The sequence below is a fragment of the Prionailurus viverrinus genome, chromosome B2 (assembly GCF_022837055.1).
Source record: "Prionailurus viverrinus isolate Anna chromosome B2, UM_Priviv_1.0, whole genome shotgun sequence".
Lineage (NCBI taxonomy): Eukaryota > Metazoa > Chordata > Mammalia > Carnivora > Felidae > Prionailurus > Prionailurus viverrinus.
Genome location: NC_062565.1, coordinates 143552532 through 143572701, shown reverse-complemented (window position 1 = coordinate 143572701; position 20170 = coordinate 143552532). Strand labels below are relative to the sequence as shown.

Below are 20170 nucleotides of genomic sequence, written 5' to 3'. Positions count from 1 at the left end.
CTTGAATGTTTCCTTCTTGGTCTTTAGTGCACTATGAATTTATTCTGTAAAAAGTGTGATTAGAGAGGTAATCTTTTTTTTTTTTTTCTTTTTTTTAAGAGAGGTAATCTTAAACCAAATTCATTGTATTTCAGAAGGAAGTGGGCACTTCCCAAAGGAAAAATTGCGGTACTGGATTTATTTACCAAAACAAGGGAAAGAACTGGCAGATAATATGACAGCCATACGTGGGTTAGAAGTAAAATACAATATTTCATTGTCAATATCATTTTTATGCCTCTCAGACTCTTAGAAGGCATTTTAGATACCATTTTAATCAAATAAACTGGGAAGACTTAGAAATCATGTTTTCCAGAGTACATTCTGAAACATACCAGTCCTTTGGGATATTCCATGGAAGAAACTTCTGTAGGTAGAACATTCCTGGGGAACTTTGACTAGGACACTGTCCTGGGGTTTTGCACCAAAGATATTAACACAACAAAGACACTCAAGCCTTTCCATTAAAGAAAGAAAAATAAAACAGAAACCACCTTAACATATGTGACCTCCAGATAGCCCCCCCCATTTGTATCACCTCTTTGTCTCCCTATGAAGGTCAGATAATGTTCTACAGAACTGCACTGCCCCTGACTTGGGTGGTGTCAGAAGCCATTCAGATAGTTTTTTAAGTTATAGAATGTTACAGTTGGGAGATCCCTCGTAGATAAAACGTTTCCAGTCACAGGACTTCATATTACAAATGAGGGGAAGGGGCTTTCTTCAGAATGTGGACCACTGGGCAGGGATTGGCCGGGATGCCTAGGGAAGCGGGTCTTGGCCCCCTACCTGCTATCAGGCCTGTGCTTGTGGTTTCTCAGCTTTCTGGGGGAGTGAGCAAAGGGAACAATGGATTTCTTTTTTTTTTTTTTTTTTTTTAAGTTTATTTATTATTCTGAGAGAGCAGGTGGGGAGGGGCAGAGAGAGAGAAGCCCAAGCAGGCTCTGTCAGACTTGGGGCTCAAACTCCTGAACCGTGAAATCATGATGCGAGACGAAATCAAGAATCAGTCGTTTTGACTGAGCTACCCAGGTGCCCCGATTTATTTTTGTTTTAATAGGGTAAATTGTTAATTGAGTTTATTTAAAAAAAAAAAAAATTGTGGTTTAATACACTTACATTCTCCTCTTGGAAAAAGAGGTCAGTTGCATCAGAGCAGTAAAACGTGTACTACTCTGTGTCCAGCCAGAGAGTTGCATTTTCCCTCCTGGAAATGTGAAATCAGGTATGAGCTTTCCTTTTGCCCATGAAAACCATCTCCTGGCCAGCTTTTAGTAGCATCACGGTTGGCTATTTTTATCTCCTCAATCTTTCTGGTCCGTCCACACAGCTTTCCTAAGACGTCAACCCACCTGTTTTCACAGCTCCAGCCTTCATTGCGCTCCTGCACCTCCCTGGTGCTGCTGTTGGACTTCAGACCTAGCATTTCTGAGGTGGAAGGGACCTCGGGACTTCTAGTCCAAAACTTCAGCTTGCAGACAAAGCGGGGTGTGAGGCCCAGTGGGAGGAAGTTCTCAGGCTACAACACCAGCTCTCAAACCCGGGCCCCCTGGCTGCTGTTTTCTTGCCCGTGGTTCAGTGATCCCCGAATTCAGCTGGTTTTCTTGGGCTAAGGCCGAGAAACTCAGGCTGCACTGGGGATTCTAATAGTTGGACCCATTTGGAAATAACTGTGAATGGGCGCTACTTGAGACCCATCTCTATCCATCATGTTGTAAGTGACAGAAGGACGAGAGAAGTCTGACTCCTCTGTCTGCAGTGCCCAAGGCACCCAGGGCACCCAGTAGGCACCCAGGCACCCAGTGAGCGAGCCTCCAGGGCATGCCGTGTGCCCGCTAGCTGGGGTGGGTTGCCAACAGTGAAATAAAACCCCTATGGTTCATTGGCATGTAGTGTCACAGTTTTGAGCTGAGCTAACCCATAAGAGCAGCAAATAGAATTTTTTTAGAGTAGATTATTAAGCGGAGGGAGGACAGAGACAGCATTACAGTTAGGTTTTCATTAACTTCATTAACTAAGGCAAAGATAGGTCTATGTGTTAAATTCCCTATCAGATAACCTATTCGTTATCTAGTCAAGAGGCATGGCTCGTACACCTGTGAAACAGCAGTCATTTCATAAAAACTAAACATGCATGGCATTTTGCTTAGATTTAAGAACTTTTACTGGCCAGATTTGTTCTTGTTTTAGAAATAAAACTTTTCATTCCTATTTTTGTTTTTATAGCCTTTGTCTCTTTCAAATACAGACCTGCAGCGTATACTAATATTCTAGTAATCATAAACTCGCCTGTCTTACTGAAATGAGAACACAAGTTCCCCACTAAGCCAGGCTGCTGGGGCAAAAAGAAGAAAGATTTTTCTGCTAAATATGGCCAGTGTGGAAAATCTGCATTATACTCATTAGAGCCTCATTTTTTTGGATGTGTTGGGGCATCTTCATTAACATGTTTTCTTGACTTGTGTCTAAGCAAGTCCTCTTACTCTAAAATTTATGACATGGCATAGAGCAGTAGAAAGACCTCATTATTTTTAATCTGTGGAGTTTAAAAAGCTTTTGCTAACGTAACTCCATTATCTAAAGTTATTTATGAATTCCCATTATACGTAGTGGGGTCTGGTTAAGTCTAGTTCCTTCTATGTTGTAACATTTTAGAACTCTCAGTATGGCTTTGTTTCTTAGTTTCAGTTGGAGTAGCACGGGGAGGGAGACATGAATTGTTGAGCTACCGTCTACACCGTCCACGGCATGGGGCATGTGTGTCTGTGTGCACGTGAGGGGGAACTCGAGCAAAACTCAACTTTTGAATCACTGTCATCACCCCTAAACAAAGCAGAATGTTTAAAAGGCTTTCAGTATTGTGTCAAGCCTGAGAGAATCCCTGCCTTTTGGGGTTAGACTTTCAGTGACTGACTGCATGCTGTCTATACACACGTATCCCACACATTACTATGGGATTTTGCTGCCTTCAGCAGATGTTGCCTTTGATAAGAAAAACTTAACCTGGGGGTAATTACCAGGACAATAAAAGTTGCAAACCATGCATTCTTTCCCCCAACGTTTGCACACGGTTTGGGTTTGTGTGATGGTATGTTTTAAGCCTGTGGACCTCTGGCTTTTTTTGTGGAACCATGCTCACATTGATCATGCAGGACCACACAAGCCCACTTTATTTCTGTGGCACCGTTGCAGATACGAGCATCAGCTTCCATCCCAGTACTGAAAAGAATTGCTTACCGTGGAAACTCAAGACAAAGAGAATCAAAAAGGAGAGTTGGGATTTAGACATGTTTCCTTAATTGGTAAAGTCTGATTTCTTTTAAAGGTACTGGATAAGTGGATCAAATTATGTATATAAATGGTCTTGTCATCTGAGTAAGTGCTTCATTTTAAACTTGGATACAAGTTTGTGCCATATTTCACTATTTCATTATTAAAGATCTATAAAATTGAAAATAATCTTAACAGGCTTTGTAAACCCAGAGCTCTATATCCTGCTTCTGATGAAGACAGCGCCTCTCTGTGGCCCTCAGTCTGGGTAGCAGCCTCCCGCTTCCTCAGCATCTGGAAATGATGGGAGCACTTTTAGATTGTCCCAGGGACTGGGGACACTTGTGTTTAGTAGGTGGGCTCAGACCTGCACTGGAGATAGTCTTGGCAGAGCGAGCACCTGTGCCTGGAATGCCATTCATGCCCCCGTGAGAAACACTAGCGGGGCAGTGACCTTGTCCAGGAGCACGCACCTGTGACGCAGAGCAGCTCGGCCACCGGTCATCATGTATTGTTCGTTCACGTGTTATTTAGGGTTCCTGAGATATCTCGTCCCAGCCTCCTATCAATATTGTAGAGCATGCGCTATATATGAATATACACGTATGTTGATAAAATTCATTTGATTTATAATTTGGGGGCAGGAGATTGAAAATAAGAAAAATTCTGTTGTGTCCCCAAATCAGAAATGGAAATTACAGGGCCAGGAGACCAAACAATGGAGGAAAGCCTATTTGTTTCCTGTTATTTGTCCCAATTTTATTTGTTACTGCAATGCCAGAAAAACTCACCCTGATCTTTATTTAGGCTCACTGTCTTTGTTGGAGATTCTGTACCACACTTCATGCTTGCCGGTGGGTGTTGGGCCTCACAGAAAGAATTCTCTGGAAAGACCAGACCAAAACTTGGCAGAATGGCTGTGTTGGAGCTGTGGACAGCAGAGTAGGTCCTTGTGGTGGTTCGTGTACTTTGTGGAGGTTATGCAGACCTTCTCTTCATGCTTCATTTTTAAGAAGTTTACTTTCTACGGACTACTGGCCTGTTACCCCCATCCTCTGAAAAAGCATTCAAAGAGTTGTGTGAACTTGGAATCAAATGTAGATCTGATTTAAACCTTAAAATCATTTTTTTTTTTTAATATTCCTGGTAATCAGTTTGCAATCAGTGAATCAGAAAAGCATATCGAAGACCCCGTCCGTATTTGTGGGCCTCCATCTTAGTTTTGGGTGTGATGTATCCTTGTGGGCTTATGAGTGTGTAATTGGAGCGACATTCGTCTACTGGAATGCTTGACTTGGGGCTGCTTTTTCATCTCTAATATGTGCATTTGGAACCATAATTGAGAAAGGTACTTTTATCTTCTGCTTCATAATAGCCATTTTGTGATTATTAAAAAAATAAATTATTGCCAGCAGGAAAAGAAAGTTAGGTTTTTATGTTTTAATATAGTTGAAGAATTTAGGGTATGTTTCCTTTTGCTTCTCAGTAAACTCGAGTTTTTTAATTTGTAGACTTGAGATTGAAAGGGAGACTTTTCTTGAAATCCTGGAAAATTTATGCCTCCCTTCTCTTTACTATCAACCAGAGAACCTTTAAGACACAGTGGATTGTATCAAAGTGTCTCTCCACTATCAGTCTTCAGGGTTGGGGGGGAAAAACATCCCTAAAGACTGGTTTTGTTCCTAAAGAGACAACCAGAGTCGTGACTGCTAAGCATGTGTAGTGTGCCAGCTCTCCTTAGACCTTTGTCAGCAAAGCGTTAGTCCTGTTGCTCTGTCCCCGTGATATTTACATCTGAGGAAGGAGGGGTTTAGGGTACACGTCTATCCAGCTACTTACGTATGTCACTCGAAAAATGGTGAAAAGCAAGCGTTTCCTAACATTGAGCATTCTGGGGTGCCTGGATGAGGCACTGGTTGAGCGTCTGACTCTTCATTTCAGCTCAGGTTGCGATCACTGGGTCGTGGGATTGAGCCCCACGTCGGGTTCTGTGCTGAGTGTGGAGCCTGCTTGGGGTTCTGTCTCTCCTCCTCTGCCCCTCTGTCTCTCCTGCTCACATGCGCTTGCGCTCTCTCTTTATAAAAACATAAATAAATAAAAAATAAAAAAGATACTTAAGCTTTACTCTTGCTGTGTGGTGGTGTTTTTCTTTAGGACAGTCACATAAAGTAGTATGTTGTCTGTTTCATATGCTGGTGAATTTGACTTTTCTCGAGTGATATATTTGAAAACTACTTTGAAATGAGTTTTTTAAACAAAACACTCCATGGGAATGTTAGAGACCTCGTTAAGGCCCCTCATCGCCCCCACTTCAGTTCCTTGTGCTCCGACCCTCTTGTGATCTGTCCGTCCCCATGTCGTACTTCTGTCCTCTGCTGGATGGCTCTCACAGGTTTGTATTGATGGGATGTGTGCCATTTTGCTTGTCATAGCTTTCGTTTCTGAAGCAGTTTTCCATGTTTCTACCATCTTCTTAATTAGCATTTCAGTTACTGCACAATATCCTCTTTTGACGTGTCATCAGTCATCTGACCGTTTCTCTTTTCACTATTCAGTTTCTGATGTTTCTAAACCTTCTGGCATATCGCTTGCTCCTTCTCTGTTCCTTTCACTTACTGTCTTGGTCTGACTTCTCAAGGAGGCTGGCCAGCCCACTGGTGCCTTCCTTGGCTGTCGTGAGGGTCAGTGCGAGCTGGTGCACGGAGAAATGTTAAATGTTTATCAAGGTATTTTTGTAGAGAACCAGCTTAGACCTAAGTGCGAATGTGCTTTAGTAAAGCAAAGGAGGCCTGCGTTTGAGTCCAAACTGTGCACACACTGAGACTCAGCAGCTGTCCACTCTGAGTGGACACTCGCAGCGTGTGAGTGTGTGTGCATGCGTGTGTCATGACAGCATGAGAATGGATGTCAGTGAGGAATTTACTCTTGCCGTGTTGCTAAGTAGCTTTGAGTTTATGCCGACGGCTCAGAAGATCATTACAAGAAAGGAGCACCCAGTTAAGTGTAATTTATTTCATTCTGTTTTCTAGATCAACGTCCGAGTTACCACCATGGATGCGGAGCTGGAGTTTGCCATCCAGCCAAATACAACAGGAAAACAGCTTTTTGATCAGGTTGGTCTTTGAGCTTAGGAGGGAGAACCCCTAATTAGAAAATTATTTTTTGCAGATCTGAATAATTTTGCTGAGCATATTGGCTTGCGGCTTACCTCTTTTTGTAGAGGAGAACATTTCTCCTTCTTCCAGGGGGTTCACACTGTTGTAAACACCCTGCGCGAGTAGCCCCTGTTCACAGCCCTGTGAGAGGAAATTTGGGGATGCTCTGAAGTCTTCATTAGCACAGCCCGTGAGCTAGGCAAGGCAGAGCACGTCCACATCCCTGCGTATTTCTTCTTGAGACCTGAAGGTGGATGCAGAATGCTGATCATAGTGAGCCACCCAGAAAGCGGTGATAATTCTGCCATGGAACAGTTCCAAGTTTTGGAACAAGATCTGCTTCTCTGGGCTAAGTAAAGTCTGCTCCGGGGCCAGGGCTCCAGGAGGGCAACAGGCGCAGACATGAGTTTACAGGTCCCTTGAGCTATAGCCTGCCTGGCTAAGAGGCCCCGCTGATGGGACAAGTGATGTTCTGAACCCTAGCACTAAGCCCAGAAATTGGAGTGGGTGGTGATCAGGAGCTGAGGGAGGGTGGGTGACTTCTAGCAAATTTGAAAGGGGTAGGGGACTCCCTCCTGCGTCTGGTCATATCTCCTTCTTGTCCCCAAAAGTGAGCACCCGGTAGGTTCATCCCCACCATGTGCTGGGCCGGCACTGGTGTGTGTGCTGGGCTTCGTGAGGTGGGCAGGGACACCTCAGTTCTGCCTGTGCTGCTCTTGTGAGGTCATTGCCTGGCTCTGCCCATACCCAGTAAGGACAGAGGCATTTACTCTTCGCGGTCAGGCTGGACTTGGGGCAAAAACCTAAAGGTTTCTTCTGAAAGAGAATCCTGAAGTAAATTAAGTGGAGCCAGCCGAGCCCTGTGTGGGTTGGGTCAGTGGTTCGAACATGGGTCGTACCAGAGTCCTTGTCTGTAAATGAGTGGTGGGGCTGTCCTCAAGTGACTGTTCTAAAGCGGAGACGGAAACTGGGGGTTAGTTACAGAATTTCGATGCCTAGGCCGTTTACCTGCCCAGCCTCCATCTGCCTTGTTTGTTCGCGTGTCGCTTCTCCAACATCGCGTGAGGAAGTCCGCGGTGACACCACTGCCAGTGTCCAAGACATCCGTGTCTGCCCGTGGGACCCTTTGGAAGCGGAGGGAGCAGAGAGAGCAGCGAGGCCTGCCCTGCTCCCTGAAATACTCCGCTTGGGTGGTCCAGTTCCACGGACGTTTTTAACCACACGCTCGTGTGCTAGGCGTGGATGGAGCTGTGTACCACTCGGGGTTCCCCCCGCTTCCTGGTCCAGGGTGCCACGTTGACAGAACTCGGCATGTTCCTACATGTTGAGCGATTTTACTCGTTTGGTGTTTGCGTTGGTTTGGTTTTTTTCCCTGCGTTGGTTTAAAAACAGGTATTTTTATTAGATTATCTGCTTAACAGAGGCATGGAGCTGTGGGTTAATAGGTATACAAAAAATGGACCCTGAACTCAGTCGGTAGGTGTGGGTTATTTTAAAAACGTATTTAATAAATCCAGTCAGCATGCCAAGTCTGGATAAATTCAGTATCTAAATTGTTCCAGAGCTCGTTAGCCCCATCAGCCACATTCAAGCGCGATGATACTGTTCCCCAGCCCTGAAAGTCAAGTCCCCAGATCTGTGTGCTAAACAGAACACAAGGCCACATCCCACTTGAACCTCTGTTCCCAAATCATGTTTCCTGCCTGAATCTCAGCCAACCTCCAAGACAGGTAGTGAGATTCTACCACCAGTCAGTTATCAGAAAGGGAAGTAGTGGGAGACAGAAAGATCCCGAACTCCGCCTTCAACAGTCGGACCTGGATCACAAAGAACTCTGATCACAGAGTTCACATTTAATTTCTTTTCAGTTTGGTGTGTCCCTAAAGAAAAATGCGATGTAATCTGAGGGTGCTGAGGTTGGAGCTGACCTGGAAAGCAACTAACTCTATGTGTACATGGACACATGGAAGGACATGGAAGTTAGAGAAGAGAGTTGCCTGAGGTCATAGTGCTTACCAGGGCCCGGGCAGGTTCTGGCTGTGTGGCATCATAAGCCTGCTTACACTTGTCTTTTTGAAGATCCGTTTGTTTATCCTTCTGTGTCTTTCCAAGGCAGCACATGACACTGCGAAGGTCCCGCCTTCCCGTGAGTAGGTCATCAGGGGTGCCCTGGGTGCTTTCCGGGGCTCCTTCCCGCACCCCAGCCAGGCTGCGCGTGTTTTCTTCTCGATGCCTTTGGAGTCTGTGTCCTTTTCTCAGTTGCTCCACCTGATTCTAGGTTTGGGCCAAACTACCAGGCACTAGAATATGGTCCTTAAGTAGAAGGGGTTGAAAGACACTTGAGAGGTGAGCTCATCCGAAGCCTTCTCTCCCACCGCATGAGCAACATGAGTCTCTTCTGTGGGTCCCGGCCCGGCCCATCCCCATCCCCGTCCCCATCCCCAGCACTCTTGCTGGATCTGCCTGGATTCTAGTCCAGGGGTCTGACTTGATGGGGGGCCTCCCAGGCCAGCACCGCACAGCCAGGCGAGATCCTACGGTTCCGGAGGCAGTGAGAGAGCTGTGACTCTGTGTGCCCTTTGTTTCCATCATCACAACCTGTGTTCAGTTGTCACTTGAGGTGGAGTCAAGTAGACTTGTCCCTGCATTTTCCATTCCAAACTGCCATGTAAAACACTGCTGAAGCAGAAATGAAGGAATATTCTCCACACCTGTTCAAATTCCGCTTCCGTGTTGCGTATCTGCTTTAGTAAGCCAAGGATATTCGAGGGGAAGGGTGAAGTGTGTTTTTTCAGGAATATTGGATTTCCCTTGTAAGGAGGACTTAGGGGTTGGTTTTTGGAATGGACTGAAGGAAAGCAGGTTAATTCAAGTGTGCCGTTTTGGGGAAGCCATAGAAATAGAAGTAAGGCTCTAAAATATACTCTGCGGGCAGTTACCCTGGAGTGAGGAGATTCATGCCACAGAGACGTGTGGCGGATCGGAGTACCCAGGGTTAGGCGTTTCATTGTGCAAGGGTTCTGTCCACAGTGTGGTTCTGGAGTCTGTGATCTGCTTTGCCAAGGGGGCTGGCTGCCTCATAGCAGAGGGGAAGAGAAGTCTGAGCTGTGGCTGCGGCTATCAGCAGGGGTCTGACCCGGTGGGGAGGGAGGTGGAGCAGACAGAATCCTCTCACACTGGTTGGCACCCAGGCTAAGGCTCCAGTTCGGTGCATGGAGTGGAAAGACCAGATGCTTCTGTATGTGGACCTTTCATAGGTCGCTCTGAGACCACCCGAAGAGGAAGGCAAGGCAGGTTTTATATCCAGATGCTGAGACGGAGGTTTATAGAGAGTGTGAAATTAGCAGGATTGGGTATGGAAAACCTGGTCTTCAGATCAGCGTTCCCTGCACTTAGCTGCCCTGACAGGACTTAGGCAGGGTTCCCAAGAGACTTGGGAGTTAGCACAGAACCATCCAAGTTCTTCCACATCGTGCCATGATGGGGCCCTGCCCCCCTCCCCCCATGGGAGAGTGGAACAAGTGGGATGGGAACAGGTCCCTCCTGGGGGTGTGACGACCAGGCTCCTGGAGCCCCAGCAAGTATCTGGTCCCCCAGCAGAGGAGAAGACACGCTCCCAAACAGGAGTCTATTTGGAATTTCCAATTTTATTTTAAGCAAATGCTCCAGATACCTGATTTGTCATTTCTCATGTGTTTGGGTCTCTTTCCTTTTATGACATTTGAAGAATGGTAACCTTTTTATATAGAGGCTGAGCATTGTATGTCATGGGACTCAGCATTTAAACTGCAGCAAAGCCCTGGGACTCAGTTGTGATGATGTGTAACAGGTGTCCCCAGGAAGTTGCTTTTCTGTTCCTAAGACAAAAGAATAACCAGGATGGGATTCTGTCTGTAGTGGACCACAGGAGACTTTTTCTAGTGCTGTGGAGAATTTTAAAATGTAAAATCCTTATGATGACCTAGGTTGAATTACACCTTCCTATATCAGAATTCCAGATTTCTGGAGGTTGAAGGAATGCTAGTCATCCCTTGGTGTGTGAAGCATAACTCCCCTGCCCCCCCCCCCCCCTTTCCCTGGAAGTTTGCCCCCATCTTTCTCCTGCCTCTCTGGGGACTGCTGTTGCCCTGTTCCCAGTTAAGCAGAGGCCTGGGCCACTGAGAAGCAGAGACAGGCAGCCAGGGAAGACCCAAGTATTCCTTTGCTTCACATTAGTGACTTTCAACCCCTTTTTCGTGGGAGCACACCTGGCAGGGGCATTCACACTGGGCCACACACTCTCCCTGGTGTTCCCTGGTGGGGTCCGGCTGTGTGTGCCCGCTCCACCCCAGCTGGTTGTCTTTACTTGGGAAAGCGTGGGTGGGGTAAGAGGAGGGGGGGCAAGAGTTTACAAGGTCTTACGATTTTCTGAGATTTAAAGTGAACCCTGAATCTGCTCAAACGTATGTTAAAAATAAGCCATCTATGGCTTTGGAGGAGCAGCCTCTGTTGGTAACAGGTTCCCTGGGATGGTGCAGGAGAGGTGTGGGACCGGGCAGCCGCCATCTGGCTCTCCTGGCGACCCTGCTGTGCCGTGTGCCTCCTGCCCTTCCAGACGTCAGCCTCTGCCCCTCTGTCTCATTCACGCAGGTGGTCAAGACCATCGGCCTTAGGGAAGTGTGGTACTTTGGCCTCCAGTATGTGGATAATAAAGGATTTCCTACCTGGTTGAAACTAGATAAAAAGGTAAGTCAGAGTTAACTATTCACAGGATATTTGGGTGTTGGTCTGCTCTGCTAACTTTGAAACTGGAACACCTTCTTCTGTCTTTTGTTTTTTGTTCTTTTTATTTGTGTAAAAGTTTCTATAGACAAAAAGGTTACAGGTTTCCAGTAAATGGGGATATTGGTTGGAAATTAGATCCTGGGATTTCTCCTTACTGCTCACTCATTGGAGCATATGATAGTTAATTGCTTAGCTTTTAGTTGACCTTAGTTTTTTTCCCCCAATGAGATTGTTAATCTTCTAGACCATGAATCATTCACTGTTTTGTAAGAACCTGTTATTGCTTTGTTTGAACCTGTGATAGATTATCTTTCAACTCGAAAGACTGGATAATTCCATTAACAACTGTAAAGAAAAGCAGGAAGCTTAAATGTGTTTTCTCCACACAGTTTGAAAATGTCCCTTTTCCCAAACCTGCATCTTCCTCCCATATTACTACGGCAAGCCTGAGGGCAATTAGAGATGGCAATGGGCAGGGGCGTACATGAGCAGTTACTAAACATAAGTTCCGTGGCTCGTGGCTCTACTGGCCGCGTGGGCAGATGCCAGGTTCACAGGTCACTAGGCAGGCCCTTTCTAAATTCGAGTTCTCTGGAATTGGTAACATTGTTCCCAGAAGTTGGGGCTGGTTCTAGTGGCTTGGTGAGTCCCTAACTGGCTGCTGCTAGACTTCCAGCTGAGTATGGGAGGGCGATAGGACTTTAACTGGCCTTTTCTCGTCTTACGTGCTAAAAAGGTGACTTTTGGAGTGAACGCTATCTTCTGAAAACTGGCCTGCATGATCCTTTTGACCCGGTGGTTATGACCTGTGTTTGGGGGGCGGGGGGTTGGTCTCATCCTCTACACTTGCAGAGGGCATTTGGCTTTTGTCATCCAGGTGTCTGCACAGGAGGTCAGAAAGGAGAATCCTCTCCAATTCAAGTTCCGGGCAAAGTTCTACCCCGAAGATGTGTCTGAGGAGCTCATCCAGGACATCACACAGAAGCTTTTCTTCCTCCAAGTGAAGGAGGGAATTCTCAGTGATGAGATTTACTGCCCTCCTGAGACCGCAGTGCTCCTGGGCTCCTATGCTGTGCAAGCCAAGTTCGGAGACTATAACAAAGAAACGCACAAGTCTGGGTACCTCAGCTCTGAGCGGCTGATCCCCCAAAGGTGAGCACAGGGTGGCCAGGCCTGGACGAGAGCGGCGGGTTGCACCCTTGAAGGGCATAGGTGGTGTGTGTGAGCAGAAGCAGTCGGCAAGCACAAGGGTAAATGCTTCTTAAGGCTGGGGCTCTAGCACCCGCTAATCTGCGTGCTGGCCCAAGTGTGCTCTGGCCGGTGTAGGCGCTGACCCGCCATGGCCTCCCCTCGGGCACTGATCCACCTGTACAGACAGGGTCTGTGATAAAGAAACGTAGCAGGACGGGGACCATTCCTAGCTCTCCCTAGCGTATAATGATTTGGCCCCATTAAATCTGTTTGTATTCACTGATAGTCACATAAATTATCCCTTTTGGAAGAAGAGGCCCCAGAAAATATAAAATACCTTTTTAAAATTCTCCAATAAGACTGGGTATGTCGCATTCCAGGTTCTAAGTCTTTCAGGTCGTTAATGGTCAGAAATGCTACACATCAGGAAGTAGAAACACTCTGTGTGGTCTTATTTGAAAGAAAACTCCAGGTTTGCAGGTGAGCGGTGGCCTGCTGCTTGCCTTCTGTGGCCCTTTGTGGTGACAGTTCTGTGCCCTCTTCCTTTGCAACCCAGAGTCATGGACCAGCACAAGCTCACCAGGGACCAGTGGGAGGACCGGATCCAGGTGTGGCACGCGGAGCACCGCGGGATGCTCAAGTGAGTGCTGGGCGGCCCCTCCCTCCCGCCCGGCTCCTTTGCATGGAGTTCAGTTGGGGTCCCCAGGGTGGTGCTTCAGGAACCCCACGGGGCTGCAGCCTGGGTGCCACAGAGCAGTGAAAGGTAACGGTTGCACAGGAGGTTTTCCTTAAATAAAGCCGGGTGTTCCCGACTGGGGTAAGAAGCAATTTAGTTCAAGCTTAAGGCCCTAAAGTCTTCTCCCTTGTTTGTTTTAGAGGAGAGACCGTCTCGTGTCTAAAACACTGTTCTAGTCAAGGGGGAAAGAGCATTATTTTTCTTTCCTGTCATAGAGGTGCTGGCTTGTCCATTGTCTGTAAGGTGTTTCCTTTCAAAAGTGTATAAATGGGAAAAAATTGATCCCAAGTGAGAACCCCTTGCTATTCAGGGAGCATGAAGGAGGGACATGATGTGACATGTGGCTATTAGGTGTAAGAAGTGGCCACATTCTGTTGCCCTGGATTCTTCATCTCGGGCGTCACGAGCAATTCTCTGTGTCCCTACCCCCAGCCTCAGAAGCTCATTTACAGTTTGGGCCTCACAGCCGTTGTGTCCTTCGAGTATCCTCTGTCCCAGGCATCTCTTGTTGGAGGGAAGGGACTCAAAGCCTAAGTGGCAAGTGCTGGTGAAATAGACAGTGGGAGTCCCTGCAGCAGTGTGTGGGCAAGAGAAAGATCGTGCCTACGGATACGATTTAAAAGGAAGATCTTTGTGTCCAGAGAAAGCAGCATGAGTCCGTTCAGTCCTTTCAGAATGTCTGAAGCGCATCGGTGGTCAGCATCCAGGACAGCTTGGGGCGCAGGCGTGGACAGTCAGCAGAGGGGCAGCCGCTAAACCACGGCTGTGGGCCCACCCTGCACGACCTGCCTGAGGCGGAAGACCCTGGTAGCGGATTCATGGCTCGGGATGCAGCTCTAACGACCACGCTTGTTTGTTCCGCCCGCCAGAGACAGTGCCATGTTGGAGTATCTGAAGATTGCCCAGGACCTGGAAATGTATGGGATCAATTACTTTGAGATCAAAAACAAGAAGGGAACAGACCTTTGGCTTGGAGTTGATGCCCTCGGACTGAATATTTATGAGAAAGATGATAAGTGAGTTGAACTTTGTAATTATCTTCGGTGGGTGGGGTATCGGGGCTGGAAACGGTGGAGAAAATGGCATCTGTGTGTGTAGTGTGTTTTGACACATTTGTCTAGTGCGTGAGTCTCTTAAGGGCTTTTCAGCTGTGACGTGCCCACGTTGTGTCCGAGGTCAGCTCGAGGTGTTGGCCGTTTATCTTCCATCACTGTAGCCTGTTCACTAGCCCTGGTGTGTGCTGACCCGTGACCCCACATGCCGGAGCTGCAGGAAGGCCTCCCCTGCCCATCTGCTGAGGCCCGGCCACCAGCTGCCCATAGGCACCAGCACACCCACAGATACCACCCAGGCAGCCCTAGCTGTGCTGGTGGCTTAAGGCTTGTGCTAATCCAACCAGGGATGGTTACAGTGCTATCAGAGACCTTAAGGTTCTGTAAACAGTGGCTTATGTACAGACAGTTTAGCTAAATCCTCTGAGCCTGTGAGAGTATCTAATTGCCCCGTGCTAGCTGTGTGCATTGAGTAAGGTCTGCAAGAGCCAGAGCCAGCGTGGAGCCAGCTGGGCCCTGCAGCTTCCTTTGCCCTTCCCTGTGGTTACAGACACTGCGCATGGGTGTCTGCTTTCTGCCAGGGAGCTAGATACACAGAGAAAAAGATCTGAGTCAGCGGGGCCAGGTCTCCATGGTGTCTGTGGAGAACACATCTCCTCCCGTCGCAGCTCTTCTCTATGTCCGGGCTCTCGGACCCCCCCAAAACCCTCTCTCTGGCCTCCACGAAGGGCATGCTGCTGCCCGCGACTGGTGATGTCACATGAAGAATCTGTCTTCTTGCCAGAACCCAGGGTACGGATACCTTTGACTTGGGTCAGGCAGAGGCCCGTGGCAGGCCTTCCCAGACCCTCCCCTGAGTGCCAGAATTGGAGGAGGACAGTCACTCTTACTGGAAGTTATGGTTCCAGTCAGGGAGGACTCTGGTTACAGTGTAGGACCTGATACGCTTATCAGAGAATGGCAGGAACTCCCCCAAGAATCTAGAAGTGAGTTATTGAGGACTCCTGGTGTGCTGCTTCCCCAAGTGTGCTGGCAGCAGTGTTGTAGGGAAACGTCAACGGTCCGGGAGACTCCAGAAACCAGCGCCTGGTCCTTCCGGAGGCGCCTCAGTTGGAGGGTGGTGGCTGGTAGCGGGCGGTGCACACACAGTGAGAACGCGGTGCCCTCGTGGGAACGTGTGTGGGAAACTGCCTGTGTCTCTGCACTCATTTCTTGAATGAGCAGATTTTGTAACATAGCCGTGGCCGGGGCTGTCCGGACAGGTTTTTCCAGCTGCAGGAAACAGCCACGGGCAGGAACTTGCTGATGTCAGCTGGTAACTACCTCCAGCCCACGGTAAATGTTAATTTTTCCCAAGTAAAAATTAGAGTTGCACGGCTCATTCAGTCGATCCCTGCTCTCCTCCCTCTGCCCCCACCCCCAGTTTACCAGTGAAACTGACAGTCCTCTCAAAGGGGTCTTCTCCCCAACAAAGACTGGGGCGTAGGGCGACCTCACTTCTGCCTCGGAGGGCACCCCTCTTTTCAGTTAGGAAGAAACACTTAGCCAGACATTTGGTCACCAGCGGGCCCAGGTGGTTCTCCTCGCCAGCAAGGATGGACAGCTTGCTTACCAGCGCCAGCAGGACCCTGCCTCGAGCCTGAGCCGTGCTGGGACAAGTCCTGGCTGTGGCGGGTGTTGGGTTACCCCCCTCGGTGCAGGGCCAGCAGTGAGAACTGATGTTCGTGGAGCGCTGTTCAAGTGAGAAATTGGATCTTTTGAGTATGTAAGTTGGGCGATGAGAGACTTAGTGCACCTGCAGATAAACAAATATACCTTTATTATCCCTTTTTAGAACTAAATGTATCCTGGTTGGGAAATGTCTCTTGAGGTCCCTTTTCAGTGTGTACGTAACCACGGAGTGGGAACGCGTGGGACGGAAAGCATCTTAGTCTTTTTCATTCTGTAAACCGTAGATGAAGAGGGAGCAAAGGAAGTTCCCATTAGTGTGTTATGTGATCCTACCTGGCATCGTCAGACCCAAAACAGAACCGTGAGAGGAGTGCGCCCTTGCCCCCGCGTTTTTCAGTCCTGCGAGAGCACCTCTGTGCTCCCAGGGCTCACCCTCCCCCACCCTCCTCTCCTTGCAGCCTTCCTGGTCCTCCCAGGGGCAGGAGTCTGCGCCGTGTGACTCTCTGGGCCCTTGAAGGGAGCGAATGCTGCAGAGGGCTGTAGACACGCTGGGGCCAAACAAGGACCAGTGTCTTTCTCCCTTAAATCTCTTGCTCAGAGTGGTAAATCACACACACTGATCTGTACTTGTTTTGTTAGCTTTATTACGTATATAGTAAGCCAGTGGTTATTGTTAGGTTCTATAGCATACTGGTTATATACAGCATACGTATACTACAGCATATAGTATATGCAGTACCGGATCGTAAAACTGTAATACAGTATATATAGTATTTTATGTATCATGTAGATACTTAAGAAATTATTTCCAGTTTCTAAAATTACGCTCATAGGCACGATATGTTAATTTTGCCTCCACCCCCACCCCCCCTTTTTGTGTGTATGTTACATCTTTGTGCCTTAGTGCTAACAGGTTACCTATTTAAGAGAGGAGAGCAAAAGGCAGTTCTTTGGATTTGTGGGAGTTTTCTTTTACCAGGTATGCAATTGTCAGATACTTCTCTCCTTTCTGGTCTTTGGAGCCCTAACTTGAACGTGGAACAGAATTTCCGGAAAAACCTCCTAGTCTCTTACAGAGACCGTTGAAGGGGAATACAGCTAATCCACTGAGAGTACTGAGTTTAAAAGTTCCCCTCAGACTGGCGGAGAGGAGGGTTTGGCCTCTGCGTGTCTGGATGTGCATGAGGGCCGAGGGAGAAGCGGTAGGACCTGGTTAGGAGTGGCTGGCAGGAGGTGGGCACAAGGGATGCGTGGGGACAGTTCCTTGACACGCCTGCCCTGCCAAGAGGTGGCGGCACGCCTGGATCGGCCCCTGCTGGTTCAGATCAGGGTGTTTGCTTCTGTTGTAGGAGTGCCCACAGAGCCGTCTGTGGAGCCCACAGTGACCTCCAGCCCCTTCCAACACCCCAGACCTTTTCTAAATGTTTTTAATGAAAAATTTCAAGCAAACCACAACATGGAGAGGATTTTATGGTGAATGTCCGGTGCCTGCAGAGATTCTGTCCTTAGCGCTTCACTGCTCAGCCTCACGTCACTGCAACCTCGGGCCCCTTTCTTCCAGATACATTTCAGAGTAAATTGCAGGCATCTGTGTGCCTTCCCCAAAATGCATGTTGTTTACTAGAGCTCTTGCTTGTCTTTTGTTTGATGTAATATTCAAGTACATTGAAATGCACACTTCTTAAGTGTTCATTTGTTGAGTTTATTTTTTTTAAGTTTGTTTATTTTGAGAGAGAGAGCAAGCAAGCAAGAACGGAGGAGGGGCGAGAGAGAGGGAGAGAATTCCAGGCAGGCTCTGCACTGTCATTGCAGAGCGCAACGTAGGGCCCGAAGTCACAGAACGATGAGATTGGACGCTTAATGTACTGAGCCACCCAGGCAGCCCCATTTGCTGAGTTTGAACAGACATGTGCCTGAAAAATTCAGACTCTTGTCAAGATACAGAAGAACAGTATCATCACTCCCCCCACCTGCATACTTTGAATTTAAATTTTTAGCCATTTATTTTTTTTTCATTTGACATCATTTCAGACTTTAAAATTGTTCCAAAAGTAGCAGGTATGAAGAATTCCCATATGCCCTCACCCGGCTGCTCCATGTGTTAACATCTTACATAACCACAGTCCAGGTCAGTGTTGACACGATGCTTTTTGCAATATACAGACCCTATTTCCATTTTGCACACTTGTCACTAATGTCCTTTTTCTGCCCCAGGATCCTGCCCAGACTCACACCTGCACTTAGTTGCCTCCTCCCCAGTCTTGACCTTGACACTTTGGAAGACTACTGGCCATTAACTCTTTAGAAAGTCCCTCAGCTTGGATCTGTGTCGTGTTTTCTCAGTTAGATTTGAGTTCTGCACTTTGGGCAGGAATCCCACAGAGGTCTGTCGTGCCTTCCTGGGGCCTCTCACAAGGCAGTGCGTGGTGTGGGAATATTTTACCACTGCTGGTGGTGTTAACTTTGGTGTCTGGTCAGGGTGCTGTCTGCCAGGCTTCTTTGTGAAGTTACTGTCCTTCCCTTTGTGGTCAGTAAGTACATTTCAGGCAGACACTTGGGAACTATGTAAATACCCTGTTTCTCGTTATACTTTAATCTCTTCTAGCATCCATTCACAAGTCTTAAACAATTATTACTGTGGTTTTGAGGAAACAGTGATCCCCCCCACAAAAAAAACAAAACAAAAACAAAACAGAACATTTCTTTTCAATGTATGGTTTCTGAACAGAGTCGGTTTTCTACTCATGGATATTTTATTCTACAGGCTATAATCTATTACCATAATTATTTTGTTCAAATTAAGATTTGCCTTTAGGATCCCTTTCGAGTTGGCTCCTGTGCCCTTTTGATATGACCCCATTTTTACTTTTTTTTTGTTTATTCATCTTGAGAGAGAGAGAACATTTGTGGGGGAGGAGCAGAGAGAGGGAGAGAGCAAATCCCAAGCAGGCTCCACTCTGTCAGCACAGGGCCCGATGTGGGGCCTGAACCCACACAACTGCAAGATCAAGACCTGAGCTGAAACCAAGAGTCCCAAGAGTCAGTCGCTCAACCAGCTGAGCCACCCAGGCACCCCAGACAGACCCCGTTATTTTTTTGAGCACTTCTTTACTTCCTGGCTCCTCAAGATGTTCCAGGATCATCTTGTACTTTTCCTCCTCCAGCCCTGGAATCAGCTGTTTCTCTAAAGAGCTCTGGTCCCTGTTTGGAGAATCCCATTTTTAAAAAAAATATATAGTCCCATCCCTGATCCTACAGTTAGGTTTCTGAACGGCTGTAAACCGTTATATGAGGTTCCAGAGTCTTAAAAAGATAGACTTTACAGACACCTCAGAAAGCAAGCAGAGGGCTGGAGGGCATGGTGACCGGACGCCTAATCCTTAAAATTAAAAGAAAGATGCCTGTCTAACCTGAAGGTCCAGGTTTTCTAGGATTAGAACTGTTTTGAGAACCCCATATAAAGCTAGGAGCCTCAGGGCTGCCTGGGCGGCTCAGTCAGTTAGGTCGACACTTGATTTCGGCTCAGGTCATAATCTCACAGTTTGAGGGTTTGAGCCCCGCATCAGGCTCCACACTGATAGCCCGGAGACTGCTTGGGATTCTCTCTCTGCACCTCCCCCACTCACACATGTATGCACACTCTCTCTCAAAATAAACTTAAAAAGAAGAGGCAGAATCTTAAAAAAAAAAAAAAAAGCCGAGCACCTGAGATCCTTGCCTCCTTGGCATTCTGAGTGTTGGAAATCTGGCTGCAGTGGTGACTGCACAGGTGAGAAATGAGCTAGCAGAGAGCCCTTGTGCTGTGGAGCAGGTGCTACGAAGCAGCAGATGTCTACCTGTTGTCCCTCTTACAGCCATGTAGAGGTGTCCCTCTAACACCACTGGGTTAAAGCCAGCAGTGGGAGTAGGTGGTATCCTGAGTTCCTTTCCGGTGCTCAGAGGCCTGCAAACAACGTCACCTCTTTGCTCAGTAGCAGAGTGAACGTCTTGCGTGTCTGACTGTGTGAGGCATGTTGGCCAGATACGTTTCAGCAGGCATTGGTGACCCTGGAGGACAGAGCTGTAAAAAGGCGAATGCCAAAAAGGACTGGCCAGTGCCCTGACCTCATTCCTCCAGGTGTGTGGAACTGCTGTGTCCCAGAAGAGCCGTCTGTGAGGCTTGGGTGTCCTCTCTTGGCCATCAGAAGCCACCCTGCCACCTTGACCTGGCTTGTCATAGCAAACCTACATTGCCCATCAGTTTTTATTTAAACGTGTCGGTAGGCAATTGGTTTCTCTCCATCTCTGCTTAT

The 20170-nt window shown here is 47.7% G+C and overlaps 1 protein-coding gene across 2 annotated transcripts in view; it reads left to right on the top strand.

The window, feature by feature from the left end:
* EZR (ezrin) overlaps positions 1 to 20170 on the top strand; it is a 49740-nt gene that overhangs the window by 19292 nt on the left and 10278 nt on the right. Inside the window, exons 3-7 of one of the 2 annotated variants that reach the window (XM_047858084.1) lie at positions 6339 to 6422; positions 11094 to 11189; positions 12106 to 12380; positions 12976 to 13059; positions 14025 to 14171. In XM_047858084.1, coding sequence (XP_047714040.1) covers positions 6339 to 6422; positions 11094 to 11189; positions 12106 to 12380; positions 12976 to 13059; positions 14025 to 14171 — 686 coding nt within the window. Of the gene's footprint in view, positions 1 to 6338; positions 6423 to 11093; positions 11190 to 12105; positions 12381 to 12975; positions 13060 to 14024; positions 14172 to 20170 lie in introns of those variants that run through there. The other variant, XM_047858085.1, reaches the window with a different exon arrangement.